Source organism: Gymnodraco acuticeps, unplaced genomic scaffold (assembly GCF_902827175.1).
Source record: "Gymnodraco acuticeps unplaced genomic scaffold, fGymAcu1.1, whole genome shotgun sequence".
Taxonomy (NCBI): domain Eukaryota; kingdom Metazoa; phylum Chordata; class Actinopteri; order Perciformes; family Bathydraconidae; genus Gymnodraco; species Gymnodraco acuticeps.
This window is the reverse complement of record NW_022991538.1, coordinates 271,535-289,722: the sequence shown is the minus strand read 5'-3', so window position 1 is coordinate 289,722 and position 18,188 is coordinate 271,535. Positions and strand designations below refer to the sequence as shown.

At 41.7% G+C, this 18,188-nt stretch overlaps 2 protein-coding genes across 3 annotated transcripts; one reads left to right on the top strand and one right to left on the bottom strand.

The window, feature by feature from the left end:
* Positions 1-356: 356 nt before the first annotated feature.
* cnot3a (CCR4-NOT transcription complex, subunit 3a) lies at positions 357-11,791 on the top strand. Of its 2 annotated transcripts, none has more exons than XM_034197232.1 (18): positions 357-494; positions 1,108-1,163; positions 1,323-1,390; positions 1,509-1,583; positions 1,701-1,790; positions 1,882-2,010; positions 2,150-2,245; positions 2,370-2,583; positions 2,697-2,824; positions 3,042-3,098; positions 3,380-4,295; positions 4,395-4,500; positions 4,944-5,085; positions 5,763-5,862; positions 6,601-6,799; positions 9,256-9,388; positions 9,489-9,614; positions 10,264-11,791. In XM_034197232.1, exons 2-18 carry the CDS (start codon positions 1,139-1,141, stop codon positions 10,360-10,362), a joined length of 2,703 nt encoding a protein of 900 aa, XP_034053123.1. In that variant the 5' UTR covers positions 357-494; positions 1,108-1,138; the 3' UTR covers positions 10,363-11,791. The 2 variants fall into 2 exon arrangements, with proteins under 2 accessions (XP_034053123.1, XP_034053122.1); XM_034197231.1 differs by having other exon boundaries at positions 9,489-9,686.
* A 212-nt stretch (positions 11,792-12,003) lies between these two features.
* On the bottom strand, positions 12,004-18,154 carry prpf31 (PRP31 pre-mRNA processing factor 31 homolog (yeast)). Its single transcript, XM_034197237.1, has 14 exons — positions 17,958-18,154; positions 16,699-16,914; positions 16,561-16,621; positions 16,375-16,458; positions 16,175-16,272; positions 15,705-15,811; positions 15,426-15,595; positions 14,943-15,100; positions 14,751-14,840; positions 14,465-14,592; positions 14,124-14,196; positions 12,554-12,682; positions 12,362-12,460; positions 12,004-12,273 (listed from the first exon to the last, which is right to left on the bottom strand). Exons 2-14 carry the CDS (start codon positions 16,912-16,914, stop codon positions 12,160-12,162), a joined length of 1,527 nt encoding a protein of 508 aa, XP_034053128.1. The 5' UTR covers positions 17,958-18,154; the 3' UTR covers positions 12,004-12,159.
* Between the last annotated feature and the right edge of the window lie 34 nt (positions 18,155-18,188).

The window sequence follows — 18,188 nt, the reverse complement described above, 5'->3', positions numbered from 1 at the left end:
TTGATGTGGGTGCCACTGAAGTGGATATTTCTGGCAGTAGGCCTATGTGTGAAAAAAACACTTTTCAGTTGATTAATGAATTAATGATTTATTAATTTCATGAAGACAATTATGTTTTGTATTACACGTTTTCTGAAATGTATTGTAAACCCCCTATATAGATATGTTTCAGAGAACAATTGCGGATGTCTGATTTCAGGTTCAGTTTTGTTATCTTGTCCATCATAGTCCATCTGGACGCTCAGCCAATGACCGAGCCCTACTCTAGCGGATATCTTTGAGTGACAGACAGGAGCTCTGTCCAATCAGATTTCATATATTCGATTTAGGGCGGGATCTAAAAACGGAGGTGGGATTTTAGCTACCGTCCATCTTCAGCTACATTACAGTGAGCGAGCTTGTCGAAAAGAAAACACAATTTGGAAGTAAAGAAGACTTTTTGGAATTAGTTTTGGCTGTATTTGAAAAAAGACAAACGAAAGCCCATACCATAGGTAAATGTCGCATACAGCTATACATGTACATTCTCGGGTTGACCCAGTTTCCCATTTTCCTAAATTTGGCTAGCAGGCTAGCTAGCATTTTATGCATTAGCTAGTCAGGCAGTTAGCCATATTAGCTAGCAGGTTAAAGATTAGAACGGAATCTGATAAATTGTGCATTTCATAACGCAAGCCCACCATATAAAAGCTATTCTGGACCCCACAATTATGATGCATGAATATTATTTCCATCCATCAGTGTGCTCCGTGGTACTTGTTTTGAAACGGGCCGGTTGGTACCGAGCGAGGTGGACGAGCTAAGATACTGGCAGCTAGTATTAACGTTAGCTGGCTAGGTGGCTAATTTTAGCTGACAACCATGTTTATCATACGAGATGAGCTACGTTTAGTAAAATATTGCAATAGATCAACGACCATACAAAAGCTCTGGTTTAAAGTATTCTTTGATTCGTTAGAGATAACATTATTTGTGCTGCTAAATATAACTGTCAAACCAGCTGGAGGTAACGTCAGGTTCACTCTCTGCAAACCGATGCTCTGTTGAGAGGATGTGGGGTTTTTGAATGCACATTTGGTTTACTTTACATATTTGTCTTCATGGCAGACGGAATGTGGACATTGTCGTAGTCAGAGCCATGGCTGACAAGAGAAAACTTCAAGGTAAGACTGTTGGTGATGCTCATCAGTGAGGAGGATGCTCATGATCCATCACACTGCCCAGCATCCTGCACAGAGACTTACACTGACCACAACTACAAAAGTTGTTGGTGTTGCACAGATTAACACTATGATGTTGGACCACATATTGATTCTCCACAGGTGAGATCGACAGATGTTTGAAAAAAGTAGCTGAAGGTGTGGAACAGTTTGAAGACATCTGGCAAAAGGTAAGAGATCTTTGCATTTGTTTGATACTCTATGATAAAACTACTATTACTACTATACTATTTGACCAAATGGACGCTGCAGATACCAAGATATCTTTGTTTATTTTCACAATTTTAGCTCCATAATGCAGCCAATGCAAACCAGAAGGAAAAATATGAGGCTGACCTCAAGAAAGAGATTAAAAAACTACAGGTGAGATCAATGAATGAACACACATTTTCTCTCACAGTGTTTCTTTATCTGTACTCTTAGTCAACAGTTATTAAAATTGCTATTGTGGTTAAATATTTTCCCTGTCTGTCCTCCCAGCGACTGAGAGATCAGATAAAAACATGGGTGGCCTCAAACGAGATCAAAGACAAAAGGCAGCTAGTCGAAAACCGCAAACTAATAGAGACGGTATGTTTTCCATCTTTTACTTGTCCTGTTTATTATTGTTTTAGTATTGTATAGTAACTTAACAAGCCCTATGTCATGTTTCTTTCCTCAGCAAATGGAGCGGTTCAAGGTGGTGGAACGTGAAACAAAAACAAAAGCCTACTCTAAAGAAGGCTTGGGGCTCGCTCAGAAAGTGGATCCAGCTCAGAGGGAAAAAGAGGAAACGGGACTGTGGCTAACAGTAATACATCCTCTATTATCTATACTGATTGTACATTTAGGAGGCCTAATATTTCCTCATAGGCAGTTTGATAAAACAGTTTTTTAGAAAGCCTTTTCTTTGAATCCATTAACACTCTTTTCTTTTCTCTCACCCCCAGTGTACGATAGACACTCTAAATATGCAGGTGGATCAGTTTGAAAGTGAGATAGAATCTCTTTCAGTTCAGACAAGAAAAAAGAAGGGCGACAAAGATGTAAGTCCATCGTCTCATTTTCAATATTTTGTGCAGTTAAATACAATAATAATGACTGTGGATATCTAGTCTGTTCCTCTAACACGAACTACACACATGCTTTGTGTCTTTCATGATGAAACAGGATCGCATTGAGGAGCTAAAACGAATGGTTGAAAGGCATCGATTCCACATTCGCATGTTGGAGACCATTTTACGAATGCTGGACAATGACTCTATAGTGGTGGATTCAATCCTGAAGATCAAGGATGATGTTGATTACTACATCGACTCGTCTCAGGACCCGGACTTTGAGGAGAATGAGTTCATCTACGACGACTTAGACCTGGATGACATCCGTGAGTAGAGAGCACTGTGTGTTGTTACCCTGATGCATTTATCCAGACAACAGATGTGTTATAATGGAAACATCTGTCCCTTGTCTTTGTCCTGTCTTTTCTGTAAACTGCAGCATTAGTGGCAACTTCTCCGTCGGGTCAGGGGCCTCTGGATGATGAGATGTTCTTGCAATCCTGCAGCACTCCCACTTCCACAACCTCCTCTTCACCCATTCCTCCTTCCCCGGCCACTTGCACTGCTGTAAGTATTGTGTTTGTAGCCTGAACACCTGGGTCAGTATGTTAAAGGGATGCTGGGTAGAAAAAGCACATTCTGACAACATTTTGAAAATATCTTTCTTTAAAGTGTTGCATTTTTTAACCCTTCTATAAGCCTCATTGTGTTGTAATCGACTGTCTAGTTTGCTGAATCAACATTTCAAAAGTGGATTGTCATATCAAGGTATCTTCTCCTATAGGAGAGCTCAGAGGACGATAAGAAAAGGGGACGCTCGACAGACAGTGAAGTTAGTCAGGTGAGAGGCTCTCTTCTGTACTGTGCCAGTAGACAAACAGTTTAGTGCCGTACTGTTCACTCTTGGTCCTGAGAGGCACAGAGGCTGAAGGATTCTGGTTGGAAATGGAAAAAAGCTTTTTCTCTGTGGGACCATAGTTGGAGACTTTTGATTTAGTTTGTAGCATCATCTGCATAAATGGAAGTACATCATTCCCATTAAACTTCTAGTTCACTTCTTACAACTGAAGCTGCCCTCTGAACAGTTTTGTCTAAAATACTTTTTTCTGGTGTCCTTTTCAGTCGCCTGTGAAGAACGGCACCCCATCCTTGCTATCTTCATTCTCGTCCTCCACGACCTCGGGGTCCTCCTCGTCCTCCTCCCTCGTGTCCATGGCGAGTGTTATCGGAGGCATTCCCACGGTTCTACCCAGCTGCAGTCTCATAGGGAGCTTCAGCAGTGCGGTGCAGCAACATCAACCTGCACTACAGCAGCAGCCTCTGCCACCAAACCAACCGCAGCAGCAACAACAGCAACAGCCACCTCAGACAAAACCCTCTGTCCCCTCAAACAACACCCCCAGCCCACCCAACCACCCCCTCCTCCCAGCCTCACCTGCCCCCTCTCTCCCCACGCCCACCACACCCATTTCTTCAGCTCCCATTTCTCAATCACAGTTCATATCCATGCCCACCCCGGCATCCAGTTTGGGACTCGGGCTGAGTCTGGGTTTGAGCAATATCGGCCTGACGGGGACCAGCAGTGTCAACCAAATGTCTGGTTTGGGTCTTAGCGGCCACCACTCCCCCTTAAACACAATGGCAGGGCTCATTTCAGGCTCCACCCCAGCCCCCTACGCTCAGGCAGCATCAGGAGGTTTGGGTTTGAGCAGCATCACTCAGTCCATCATGTCAGCGGAGAGCAGCACCTCCATCCCCCCCTCTGGCTCCAGTGGAGTCACCACGAACGGGGCGGGGTTGGGGCTCGGCTTGCTTGGTTCCAGCCCGGCCCACAACTCTTTGAGTGCGAGTATTCTGAGTTTGGTTCCTGGGCAAAATATAGCCCCCGGTGCCTCGCAGCTGCCCCCGAGTTCTGTCAGCACGACACCCGGAGCAGTTGGCATGATGGGAGGCATTGGAGGGAATGTCGGCGTGGTTGGAGGCGTGAATGCTGCTCCTGCACGACCACCAAGTGGCCTGAAGCAAAATGGAAGCACAAGTATGTTAACTTGTTGCGCTTGGGCTTGTGTTACTCATCTGTTTAAGTCAACATTGTCTTCAGAAAGGATGTTCTCTAACCTCTCCCTCCGGCCCTCAGGTTACAGTGCTGTAGTGGCAGAGAACTCGACAGAATCAGCTCTAAGCACACCGAGCCAGTCACAAAGCAGCCAGTCCTCGTCTCTCAGTTCTTCAAACAGTCAGCCGTACGTTTTTCCTTATTCACTTATTCTTTACATGATAGTTGTTATTTATACTTACTTTAACAATATATATAATATTAACATCGAGGGGTTAATACCCTGGAACACTTAGCAAGGATAGCAATATATTGCATCCATGATATCCAATATCCTTGCTAATGGTATTAGTTGAAGGAAAGCAGCTGTGTGGAGTCAGTTTGGGCCAAAAGTACTTGAGTTGTTTATGATATTTGCAGCTGCAGTTATAATAGAAACAAACAAAAGGATGGTTGGTAGAGAAAGAAATGAGTGGAGGAATAAATATAGTCAGACAGTCATTTCAAGTGAAGTGTTTGTGCCTGTGAGAGTGTGCTTTCACTTCTAAAGAGTGTTTATGTCTATTATAGTGTGCTTGTGCATGTTCCTGTTACTAATAACTTGTCTCTGTTGTTCCCGCTCTGCTGCAGGATGGACAACGGCTCCAGTTTAATCAGCTCCATCACCCTGCCTCCCAGCTCTCCCTCTCCCTCGTTCTCTGACAGCACACCCGGTGGAGGGAGTCTTCTCAACGGGCCCCACTCCTACACACAGGCCTCGGAGGCCCTCAAGGTGAGGGACAGGGGCATGAGAGAGAGCTGTACACGTTGTTAGAGTCACATACTGGTCTAAAGGAGGACCCACTTTGAGGCGTGAACCACAACGTTTATGATCAGGTGTATCTGAGGCGTTTTTAGCTCACATGGAGACATTAGACAGAAAAGACAAACGGCTTTCAGACTGTGGGAGAAAAAGTGATCTACAATTAGTATTATCTGCATTTAGGTCGTAATGTCACGATATATCTGGACTTACCAAAGTATATACCCAACTCTCTGTACCGGTATAGAATGTACTAAACAATATTGTTTTACAATGTATTGGCTGTGGCAGAAAACATCCATTATTATTAATTAATTTAGTAGCTGAATTTTGTATCAGTGTGTCTTTCACCAGGCTTTTTTAATTAGGTATCTTAGTAAGAAGAAAGAGAGGGAATTTCTGCATGATATGTATTAGTGATACAATGTTTCAGTCCTAAGGAAACGTTAGGGTTAACCCTACTTTGGAAGTACACAACAGTGTGTGGGAATTGCCCTTCTCTAGCTTTTGGTCTGTTTCTGCTACACACCTAACTACAAGAAATATAGGGTGTCTCTGTAATAAACGATGTTCCTCTCTCTTCCCCACTTAATTGAACTCGGTCCACCACCCTGTCCTCATGCTGTCTCCCTCTCCTCCCGCCTCAGGCCCCCGAGCCTCTCAGCTCTCTGAAGGCGATGGCTGAGAGAGCAGCGCTGGGATCCGGTCTGGATGGAGAGATCCCCAACCTGCACCTAACAGAGAGAGGTCGGACGCTCAGACATCTTGTTTCTACACTGAGTTAGTGCAGAAAAACAAGCTCACAGTTTTACTCTGTACCACATGAACACTGACTAATTACTGAAGTGTAGGTGACTTACCATTACATTTCATTGGGGATAAATACGTGATGTTTTAACTCCAGAGCAGCTTGTACTGGGAGAAGTAGATGAAGAAGAGTCAAAATACCCATAAAGCACCAAAGCTATTGATCAATTGACCATCTGAAATGTATTTCACGTTTCCAATTATTATTTAAATGATTTTTGGTAAACACATTTACAGTTACCACCTCACAAATACAGTTGCTTCTTCTTTCTTGTTTTTTGTATCATTTCCAGACCAAGTAAAATAATAAGTAGATGTTTTTAAGACATCATTACTACTTTGTTACCTTTTAATCTAATGATTAAATCAAAACAAGGTTCAAGTTCAGTCAATAATGAAAATGATTGTTTAAAAGCTGTAAATATGTTGAGATGAATACTTAGATGGATCAAAACTTTTTCAGAGCTAAAACAGTTATGTAAGATATAAATGAAAACAAACGTATTGATATGGAAAATATATTGAATATATAAACAAATACAAAGCAGGTAACAAATATTATAATAATATATGTACTTGTTTATTAAACCATATCCTACATCAAGAGGAAGCAGGAGTGTGACAGTGAGCTGCTTCAGTGTGTTCTGTCCTCTCAATCCTTCACTTCTCTTCCTCCAGATATCTTCTCTAGTTCGTCTGCGGCGCCCGGCACACCTGCCGCCCCCCAGCCGTCCGTGTCGGAAGTCAGTATTCCCCCCTCGCTAGGGGTCTGTCCCCTCGGCCCTACCCCCCTCCCCAAAGACCAGCTCTACCAGCAGGCCATGCAGGAGTCAGCATGGACGCACATGCCCCACCCCTCGGACTCGGAGAGGATCAGGTGAGGACAAAGCATTTCACACACAGTGGCCCTTTCTCATTTCTCTAACTCCCCTCTTCGACTCCTATCCTTGAGACTTAGTCCCGCCCACAGGAGATGCGAGCCGAGGAGGGGAAGCAGAAGGCGGTTAGAGAAATGAGAACTCCTCTCCTCTGAGCGGTCATCTTAAAGAGACGTCCATTAATGATGACAGGAGGCACAGCAGCCCTCTGTCTGATGGACAGATGTGTTCATGATGACTTATATTTACTTTGATTCATTCACAGTGCGGTGTAATGAGACAATAACAGGCTACAGATGCGGACACACTTACACACACACACATGTATATATTTATATAAATATATACAATTTCAAAATCAAACAGAGCACTCTCATAATAACGTAACACTATCAGAGACTGCCTATCCTTCTGGACAAAAATCTCTATTACTTTTTTTATAAAAGTCTTCCTTATTTTCTTATAGTTTCAAAAGTCTATCATAAATATAATCTAATCGATAGATTTATGATTCAAAAATTATAAAAGTAGGGTAGACATGTGGATATTATCCGGCTGAACAAAACGTGCATTTAGCTAACAGGTACGTTTCCCATAGATCTTGTTTTGAGCTATTTTCTAAAATCCTATGGAGAAATCTCATTGCTTTTTTGTGGAGGGAAGCCATGCGCAGCTTACTTCCGGGTTTTAGGACGCGTCTCTCGTCTCCTCTTCACACACCACACTTTTCGCGGCACACGTACTTACAGCCAATCAGCAAGATGATGGGGATGGCAGCTCTATGCCCCTATGGTCATTATTTGTTTGCCACACACATTAAATAGGACAATACTCTTGAGCATGCGCAGTGTAGTTTTTACAGTCACCGTTCACTTAGACAGTGAGAGGGAGGGGCATGATCGGGTTTTGTCCCACAAGGCTCTAAACAGCTCAATAGGCACACACTGTAGACACTAATTAGAAGAACACAGACTAAAACAGCAATGTACAGACGAATCAGATGATCTTAAAATATATTTTATATATTAATTTTTTTTGCATTTAGTTGTAATCATTATTTGTAATACTTTCTGCTGACACTAGGTGGGGCTGTGCCCCTAATGACCAGTCGCCACTGAGTGATAGATACTATGCCTTTTTTATGACCTATTTAAAGGGGACCTATCATGTAAAATGCACTTTTTGATGTCTTTTATACATAAATATGTGTCCCCGGTGTGTCAGGGAACTCACGCAGCATCAGAAAATAAAACCCTCTCTCTTTTCCTCCGTACCCAAATCTCTAAAAACGGGGCTACAACGGAGCTGATCCAGATTTGCGTCCGATATGATGCAATATCGGAAATGTAGGCTGGCTTTACACCCACGGCCCTATCAGATACAATGCCCAACTGTTTTGGACGTAATATGGTCGGTGCATGTTTACATTAGCATCGCTAACACTCAGAGCTAACCTATACTGCACAGAGCATGTGTGTGAAGAAGCAGGAACTCACCTTGTGGTATAACCGGCAAGAGCGAAAGCCTTTGAGCTCCATACTGTTTCAGAAAGAATCCTTGATAATCCATGATATGGCGTTTCATCACCGCAGTAATTAGTTTAGACAGTAGCTGCCGGGTCCCGCATCAATCAATCAATGTTTATTTATATAGCCCAATATCACAAATGTTACATTTGTCTCAGTGGACTTCGCAGTTTGTACAGAATATCAGTATGTCAGTAATATCAGTAGGTCAGCCCCCTCCTTTCGTATCAAATTTTCTTTTTTTTAAAAAGCTTTATAGCCAAAATCAGCACTTTTGAAACAGGAAGTGAAATAGAGGGATATGAGGCTAGAATGGGTGATCTGTTTGGTATTTTGAGCAAAACACTTCATAGACATGTTTTTTATATATCTGAGACCTATGCTATTGCCTAAAAATAGCATGATAAGTCCACTTTAACTATGATTTTAAAACCATTTTTTATCCCATACATTTGAACTGAGCTTTTATCACCTACTAAATGATATTTTATAAGTTACTTTACTCTGTCTTTTTTAGGACATATATACTTAAAAAAAAAAATCTTCAAATTTGTATGGCTTAATTTAATGACACAGTAAATGTTTTTGGATGGATTTGGTTGTTTTTCTTGAAGTGTAGCCCATGAAGTATTTGTTTGGAGCCTTATCTCTTGTTTCTTACTAACCTTGCACTAATGCACATTCTCAAATTATTGGAGTGACCGTTATTTTGTATATATTGATTGTTGGGTTTGATTTAGGTCTTCATGTGTGCACATGTCAAATGTGTCTTTGACTGTGTATATATCTACATATTGCACACATATTTTGATATACATTTGTTTTTATATTCGGGATTGTGGGAAACGGTATTTCGATCTCTCCGTCTGTACACACAAACTGGAAGATTGACAATAAAGTTGACTTTGATATCTGTGCTTTTCCTAAAGGCAATACCTGATGAGGAATCCGTGTCCCACACTACCCTTCCACCATCAGATACCCCCGCACCACTCTGACTCCATTGAGTTTTACCAGAGACTGTCCACAGAAACTCTCTTTTTCATCTTCTACTACCTGGAGGTAAAACACTCTGCCCCCCCCGCTCCGTGTTTGCTCCCCGACAACCTTCCTGTTCCTTATTAAAGTCTTGATGTTGTGTTTGACCCCCCCCCTCTCTCAGGGCACCAAGGCTCAGTATCTGTCTGCCAAGGCTCTGAAGAAACAGTCATGGAGGTTTCACACAAAATACATGATGTGGTTCCAGAGGCACGAGGAGCCCAAGACTATCACTGATGAGTTTGAACAGGTGCAGAATCAACAAAGTTCACACGTTTCTTTTGAAACCTTTTTTAAATTGGGTTCTGCAGGAATAGACAAGGTTTGTATCAAATAAGAACACATGTAACCTTTTATAGTGCCATCAAGGAACAAATACATATTTTATACATTAATACAATAACAAATGCAGCTACCAGCAGGGAATTAAGCAAACTGGAAAACAACAAAAACACTTCATGAGGATGAGAAACAGCACATCAGCGTGTGCCTCTACTCTTTAAACAAATCGTCACAATGAATCAGGTTGGGAAATCTGAAAACATAGAAATCTTGATGTACTTGAGAAATGCCTTTTTGAGAAAGGTCTTTTTTTGTCTTGTTTAAAAAAAAAGTGGAAATCCAACATACTCCACAGGATCAGTGTTCTACTTCAGAGAAGTGGTCAGCTGATTACAGACTTAAGCGTTTGAGAAATCATTTTGGCAGAGGCCTATTGACATGAATCGCAGATCAATAGGATATTTGGTCAAATGTGTGTTGCATCACCTACCATTGAAAAAACCCATGTTTTGCACAAATAGGAGCTTTGTGTTCACATTTCCTCCTGAAATAATAAACTAGGTCATTTTGTTGTCAGTTTTTGAATGATTGCTCTTTCTTCTCTGCTGTTCCTCTAGGGCACTTACATTTACTTTGACTATGAGAAATGGGGCCAGAGGAAGAAGGAGGGATTCACCTTCGAGTACAGGTACCTGGAAGACAGAGACCTGCAGTGACGGACAATGGGACACGAAAGGACAGAGACAAAACGTGCTGCTGTTGACATTCCGAGACTGAACTTCAAACTGTGGATAGAGATTGTGATGTGTAGTAGAAACCCTCTCCCAACATGGAGACTGGCGTATGTATAGGCTGCATCTCTACGTGGAGCCCTCACTCCTTCTGTAGCGCTTTGCTTTTGACAAAAATGCCCTGTGGGTCTGATCAAATGCATCGCGCTGCAAGAGAAGGGGGGCTCTCACTGGAGATCTGCGTTTGGGCCTGTCTGTGTGCACACTCAGTATGTGGCATTAGGAAAGCCTACCCCATGCATGTTTTGTTTAATTTTTCCGTTTCAACAAGATTCTCTGTACCACCTACCCCACATGAGCCTGGAAGCCTTTGACTTGACACAAAACAAACTGCCCATATTGTATTTACTGTAATTTGGTGGTTTAAATGGGGAGGCACAGTGGACATTTAGTCATGGTGTGTAGGACTGGCTTCTTTAAGACCCTACGATGCCTGTTGAATATGGTCCCTATTAGAGATAGTGAGCGGTTATCAATAGTTTTTATTGATATTGTCTTGGTCGATTTAAACGCTGATTGAGAGTGACCACAGGGCCTCTCCCTGTGACAGGGAAAGAGTCCTTATTGGACATGGATTAAATTGCTATGCAATTGAACTGGTCTCTGACTCCCTCTCTTTACAAATAAAATGTTTTTAAGTTAACCTGTCTAAGAAAATGCATTATTATGGAGCTTTCATGTTTGTGACAAATAAACTTGTAAAATAGGGTTTGAGACATTTATCTAGATTCTACGTGATGTTTGATTTGTACAAAAGGCCACGCTAACTGTAGTGAATGTACCGTCTCCCGATCACCTATTAATCACTCTCAAAATACAGAGTTAGAAAATACATCCGAGTTTGGTTTGAGTCAACTTCCCACCTTTAGTTAAGTTTCATTCTGTTCGTCATCCTTAAATTCACTTTGTTAATTTAATACCTGTTATTTTTAAGTGAATGTGCACTCAAGCTGTTTACATGTAGAGAAACACAGATATCCTAAATCTGATGGTAGATTTAACGTATGTGTCGAGTAAGAAGTGTCTCACGTTCTACACTGCAGGACAAGTAGAAGTCATCTGCTGGGACAGATCTCACTTTTCTTGGCAGTTGGAACAGGGAGTGTTAAACTGAATCAGATTTTTCCAGTTGGATTGAAAAAAAAGCAAAGTTATGAGAGGTTTGCCTTTTATAGATTCTATTTTTGGGGCTTTTAAGGTTTACAGGAAGGGATGGTCGGTTAAGAAATTACTAAAAATGTGAATTTCAAGACTTATTTACATTTTTTCCTCATCACAGTTCTGCATGGGAGATGTCATAAAATGGGGTTATAAACAGGATTGTAAAATTTCAATAAATACTTTTAAGAAATGACAAGTCAGTGTGTGGTGTTAAGTCCTGTCAGTCCTATAGATCTAATTATGTTACACTGATTTGAAATGCACTTAGCATAGATTTAGCAAATGTGCTACGCAAGTATCAAGACCAACGTCGAGCGAATGGTTTATCCTTTAAAGTATGCATTTACTCGTGGGATTTAGCAAAAGCATATTCTTTCCTTCTCTAAAAAGGCAGGCAGGACACTGTTACATTTTTATGTTTTTATTAAAATGGAAAAAGTAAAAACGAAATACAGGACAAAAGCACAATGTCAAACCATGTTGAAAATATCGCTTTACAGTGTTGAGCGCAACTGTCCGTGTGCAGGATGATGGTGTGTGTGTGTGTGTGTGTGTGTGTATTCACATCTTTGATTCCTTCTTGACTTTGAGGAACTCCGCCATGTTAGAGAAGTACTTCTGGTTTGCTTCAGCCACCTTCTTCTCCGCAGCCCCTGGGTTCACGATCTCCAGCCCCTGCAGAGAAGAGCTCAGCGTTAGTCAAGTGAATTCAATCAGGACGCTGTTCAGGGATGTTAAATCAAAGAAGTGTTGAACTCTTTACCTGGAGAGGAGTGAACGCCACACTGGAGCTGATCCCTGAGGAGCGGTCTCTGACGGTGGACTTTCCTCCGTACGTCATGCTCTGCTTCTGCAACGTCCTCTGTAGTGTGCAACAAAAGAATATGCAGACTTAAAAGACAGGGAAAAGCAGCTTGTCGTTGTAGGAGTGAAAGTGAACCATGGATGAGTTTACCTGGAGGGATTTGGAGATCCTGGCCTTGGTGGCCTCGTTGACCTGAGCCTGCCGGACGCGCCCGCTGCCACTCTTCCCCAACTGACCCAGACTGAAGCCCAGGTCCTCTTGGTAGGCATCATCCTCAATCTGCAAAACATCATCAAATATCAAGCTCAAACACTTTGTTTATGCTTCTTCATAAACAGTCATGGTAATGTCAATCAAATGTTGAGGGAAAAAACTAAAACATAAATCACTCATAGTATAGCATGTTATGAAAAGAGTTAAAATGTCATAGTAACGTTTTGTTTTTTGTATAAACATAAACATCTGATAGTGTAGTATGTTATAAAAAAAAGAACATCTTTAAAAAAGGTAGGGTAGGTAAGAATGGAGAAACCAGCTAGAGTGGAAAAAAAAAAAGTCACAAGTTAAGAAAAGGTATTATAGTAGGTTATGAAAAGGTCATAAAGAAAGATATAGTATATGAATGTAGTCAGTAGTCACAAGGCGCATTCACACCGCAGTACTTTTCCCACAAAGGTTCATGAGAACTCTTTAGTTCTCATGAACTAAGTACAGATCTCGTTCACACCGGAATAAGTTCCTGGGGTAGATTAGGCAAATGAAGCCGCTGACATCACTTCTTCTTCTTCTCCTGCTTTGGGTTTACTGGCAGGCCGCAAACAACTTCACGGCGAAGTCCCCGGAGTTGGACTCCTCCCAGCAGCTTCTACTGAAGCCTTCCGAGACACCTCATCTCCACCGCTCCCATGTTTTATTTTTGTGTTGCCACAAGTTAGTCTCTCTGCGTTTGTGCGCTGGGCTAATGCTAATGCTAATGCGAGGATAATAAAATGACGGCTTCACAAAACTTTTTGGGAGTTTTACGGGGCGTGGTTTGCAATCCGCCCAGCCAATCAGACATAGGAACCTTTTTCTCCCACGAAAGTCCCTTTTAGTTTTTTAGTTCCGGCTCTTTTTGGTGTGAACGCCACATTTCGGAACTAAAGTGGGAAAAGTACTGCGGTGTGAACGCGGCTATAGCAGCTTAGTTTGTCATGAAAAGTCTTATTAAAGTGTAGGATTTTGCTTTTTCCAAGCCCTTTATGCAAACTTTTGCTTTTTTGGAATTAACATAAATATTTAAATCAAGTTACAAAACGAAACTCCTCAGAAAATGTATTTAATTCGAGACTGCTCTTCTTCAGACACACTTTTATTTAGAAGCAAAAGCTAGCATTTTGGCAAGGACAACAATCTGAAAACATGACAGCTCGTATTGTTACTGAGGTTTGCTAAGTTTCTCTTTGGTTTCTGTTTATAAACTGATGAAAGAAGAAGCAAGGCAATCTGCTTTTAGCCTTCATCCTCAAGTTTCTGAATCTGTTTTTATTTAGATGCTTGCCGAGAAAACTATTCAACGTGATGTTAGGTGCATCCCTTGAGAAGAGCCAAATAACTTCAACTTCACTTGGACAACACTATTACTACTGAACCTATCATTTCCTTAAATTAACAACACTGACAATGCATAGGGCACAAAGGCTAAACAAGTAATAAGAGAAAGGATGCATGATCTACAAACCTCTGCAAAGGTCATCCTGTTTGCATGCTTCCTGATCTCAGTCAGTCCGAGACGCTCCTTCATCTTTCGATACCTTCAGGAGAAGAGACAACAGTGGAGAGTTGGTGTGCTATATTCACACATGTTGAGGGGATGCTGGTATCTAAACTTGGCAGAGTAGGTTACGTAAGCTTTCCTGCTCTTTCAGTTTTGCTTCCCTGTTGGTGGCTCAAAATGTCCTACTTTAAATGAAAGGCTGCATAAATGAATGCATTTTGACGTCAAGCTGCATATCTACATATTGCACTCCACTCGTCTCTAAATCTGCAGCCAGTTCACAGAGCAGCTGACAGGATGTGTACCTCCTTCCTCCTCTCTTCTTCCTCTGTCCGTCCAGCGGGGCTGGCAGCGGTTTGACCATCTTCACTGGCGGAGGCTCCTGCCATTTATCAAACTTCCTCTCTATTTCTTCTTTGAGATCGTAGCCAACCTGCAAAACAAAAAGACGGAAAACACCAGGAGTCAGACAAAAAACCACAACAGTGTACGATAAGGTTTTGGTAGATGTTCTTTGGGGGTCAGAAAATATTGAGAATGTATGCCGATTTAAACATCCTTATTGTGCATGTGGTCGAGTCTGACAGTCACCTTGCCGTCTGAACTCTCGTGGAAGCTGTCCACTCGGGAAGCCAGGGTGCATTTAGCAGACACCAGACGAGCGGCCTTCCTCCTGAGGTCCTGAAGACACAAATAGAAGACAGGTGTTAACAACAAGGTCCCACTTGCTCAGTGTAAATGCAGAAAAAAATGCAATACATTAATGTTGCTATATGTACTGACGGGTGGCAGTGACTGCACCACATCACAGTGGTAGATGTAGCCGGTGTGGGGCAGCAGGGAGGCGCTGCTGAAGCCGGACAGCGTCCTCCTCTGAGCGCCCAGCAGCATCAGGTTACAGGCGGGCATCTTGGAGAGGTTAGTCAGGCCGCCTCCAATACCTGCAGCCAAGAGAAATCACCTAAATGTTATTTGTTTGATAGATTACATTACATGTCACTTGTTAGACGCTTTTATCCAAAGCGACTTACATACTCAATACTGTGGGCGATCCCCACAGGAGCAATTTGGGGTGAAGTGTCTCAGGGACACAACGACACACTGACTGCAGTGGGGTTTGAACCTGTGCCCCCCTGATCCGAACACAAACGCACTAATCCACTGCGCCACACGCCCCCCAGATAACATGGACCGTAGAATAATATGTTATACTATTTATTAAACTAAATTATTTGAATCTAAAATGAATCTTTCGGCATCTCTCACCCATGATCTTGGCAGCTGTTGACGCTCCGACAATGACGGACAGATTGGGGGCGATGAATGACATTTTGGACTCCACATATTCATAGATCCTGAGTTTGGACTGGCTCAGCTCCAGAGACATGTCACACGATTCCTCCAGTTGCTGCAGTTCATCGTCACTAAGGAGTATCCTAAAAACACATGTAAACATGTCAATAAGCATTGTACGGAGACTGTGACCCTCAGATGTCCTGTGGAGGGGCGCCATTATTTTGATGAGCCAGATGTGTGCCGACTCACCCCTGTGTGGTCGAGGCTGTGACACTGACCACCATGATAGTGGCGTTGGTGAGGATTGTCTGCAGAGTTTCATTAGTCTTGCACTTCTCCAGATTATTTCCCAATTCCTGAGCAAGTAACAGAAATCATAATATTTTATTTGCATGGTACTTATCAAGCTTTAGGACAAAATGCTTAAAAGTACAAAAAATATCCGAGTTAAGATTTGGTTTCATATAAAGCAAGTCATTGAAATGGAACACATTTGGAAAGCATATGTTGCTCAAACCACATATGAGAAGTATTACAATTAAGTCTGCCTTTACATATAATATACATTTTCTTGGGTGTAAATTATCATTTTTTAAGGTATTGTGGGTGGTCATATGTTGAAATAATCATTATTATAACCCATAAGGTTAATAAATGAATGTAATCAACATGACTGCTTTCAGGGGTCAAATGTGACTTTACTAAACATCTCATCTCACCTTGACTGTGCGGACGTAATCTAGAGAATCTGGCACGAGAGACTCGAGCTCTGGAAACCTCTTGGAGTATTTGTCCCGAGTGAACTTGTGAATGATATCTGAAACCCAGAACAAAGGTTTGTTATACAGAGCAGATACACAAACAACCCTTTACATTTTAAATGGCTTTTCTTTTTATTAAGCAGGAACAGCCAACTCACTGAGCTCGTTGTCGATCTCCACTGTGAGATTATTGGCTGCAACGATCAGTCTGTACTCTGGGTCTGACTCCACTAGACCAGAGACTGAAAGAGAAACAAAAATGACCAACTTTCTTTAGATTCTTGGTCAACATTAGGAAGAAACTTTGTAAACCATATTGTCACATGCACATTGGTCACACTCACTCTCTGAGTTCTTGCGCTGCTTTCCACTATAAAATGAAATTTTCTCCATGATCTCTGAAAACTGTAGACAGAAATTAAGGTCAGAACGGACGCATTACTCATAATATATGCACAAAGCTCCCATGTGACACAACTCACCTGCTTGCTATTGCGCAGCTTGGCGATGGAGCCAACACTCTCCGCTTTACTGTAGTCGACCTCCATCTCCTCTGGGATGTCTTCCAACGCTCCCTCTGCCCTTCCCTGCGTTGCCTCTCCATCACTATCTCGTTCCTCTTCCTCTGGATACAACCCCTCCTCCCCCTCATCGCCGGCCTCCTCCAAATCGGCCAGGAGCTCGTCCGCCAGAGACATCTGCAACCGGCGGCAGAAAGTTGGAGGGAAATATGAGCTTACAGAACTATCAGTCTTTTTTTAGTCAGTAAAAATCAACAATTGTTTTGTGTTACTGGCTGCTCCATCGTTTAAGTTATAATAATATCTACAACAACACCGTATAGTATCTGACATTTGTGAAGATAGCAAAGACAAAACACTCAAATGCCATCCGTTCTGTTTTAAAGTTATTTAATTGTCTTATCTTACCGTTATAGCAGAAGAAATGAAAAGCAAAGTATATTGCAAAGCAAATGTTAGAAAAAAATCGGAGAAAAAATAATAAAATTAAAAAAGAATCACAAGATGGCTAGGTCACAAAGGTCATTATAGACTATAGACTTTGCAGGAAATGACATTTTGAATATCTGATTTATTTTCTTGTCAAATACTAGATCGTGCTCTTGCAGTCCCCTAAATGTATCACTTTTTGTTTTATACCGCAATAAAAAATGTATGATAATAATGTTCACTATTAAGCCAATAACCTAAAAGTGTTGCTTTCTGCAAAGACCGGATTGTTTTACTCTTGCTTTACTTTATTGTAATTTGGACGCTACACAAAAGAACTACAAACACTGTAAGCCCTCGCGCTGTGCTCTTGCTATTTGTGGAAAATGTTGACATCTTGTAACATTTAAGCCACATAATGCACAGGAAAATACTAATGTGAATAATTGATAGCCTTAGATAACATCTTAAAGATGTATTTCTTGTGACCGAAACATGTGTACACAACTGGGGGTTGTTTTTAAAGTAGTAACACACAACTAATTTCATGGTATTGCGGCCCTGTTAGGACTCTTAAACAACACTACAAATACAAAATAAACGCAGGCTGAATTATAGAGAGGACGAAAACTGATACTGTAGCTATAAGACCCGAGTATGTTTAACACTGTGGCTAAATGCAGTGTTAGTATCGTTAATACTGAATGAGTGTGTGCTAGCTAGCATTAGCAAACGTTGGCTAGACGCAGCCGTTGATTTCCCGAAACGCTTTATAAGTAACACAAACTTACCTTTAGATATCAAAAGACGGTCGCCTTGTGAAAACAAAAAACAATACGCCTTATCACCTCTTTAAGGTGTAAGTATTAAGGTAAAAACGACTCTTAATACGATGTTCTTTCAGCCCGTGGTGTACATGGTGGCTGAATCGTTTGACGCAGGCTAAATACGTAACAGCTTTCGAACTGATTTCTGGGAAATGAAGTCAAAACACTTCTTTGTCTTAAATAGAGCGCGTTGCG

Bases quoted from the DNA above. Each gene is read 5' to 3' on its own strand.
- cnot3a (XM_034197231.1), top strand. From the start codon at position 1,139: ATGGCTGACAAGAGAAAACTTCAAG. The intron at 1,791-1,881 runs GTATGTTTTCCA...TTCTTTCCTCAG, and splicing joins ACCGCAAACTAATAGAGACG to CAAATGGAGCGGTTCAAGGT. The intron at 9,687-10,263 runs GTTTGTATCAAA...CTGTTCCTCTAG, and splicing joins GTTCTGCAGGAATAGACAAG to GGCACTTACATTTACTTTGA.
- prpf31 (XM_034197237.1), bottom strand. From the start codon at position 16,914: ATGTCTCTGGCGGACGAGCTCCTGGCCGATTTGGAGGAGGCCGGCGAT. The intron at 14,593-14,750 runs GTGACTGTCAGA...TTTGTTTTGCAG, and splicing joins ACGAGAGTTCAGACGGCAAG to GTTGGCTACGATCTCAAAGA. The intron at 12,683-14,123 runs GTTTGTAGATCA...GATGTTTTGCAG, and splicing joins ACAGGATGACCTTTGCAGAG to ATTGAGGATGATGCCTACCA.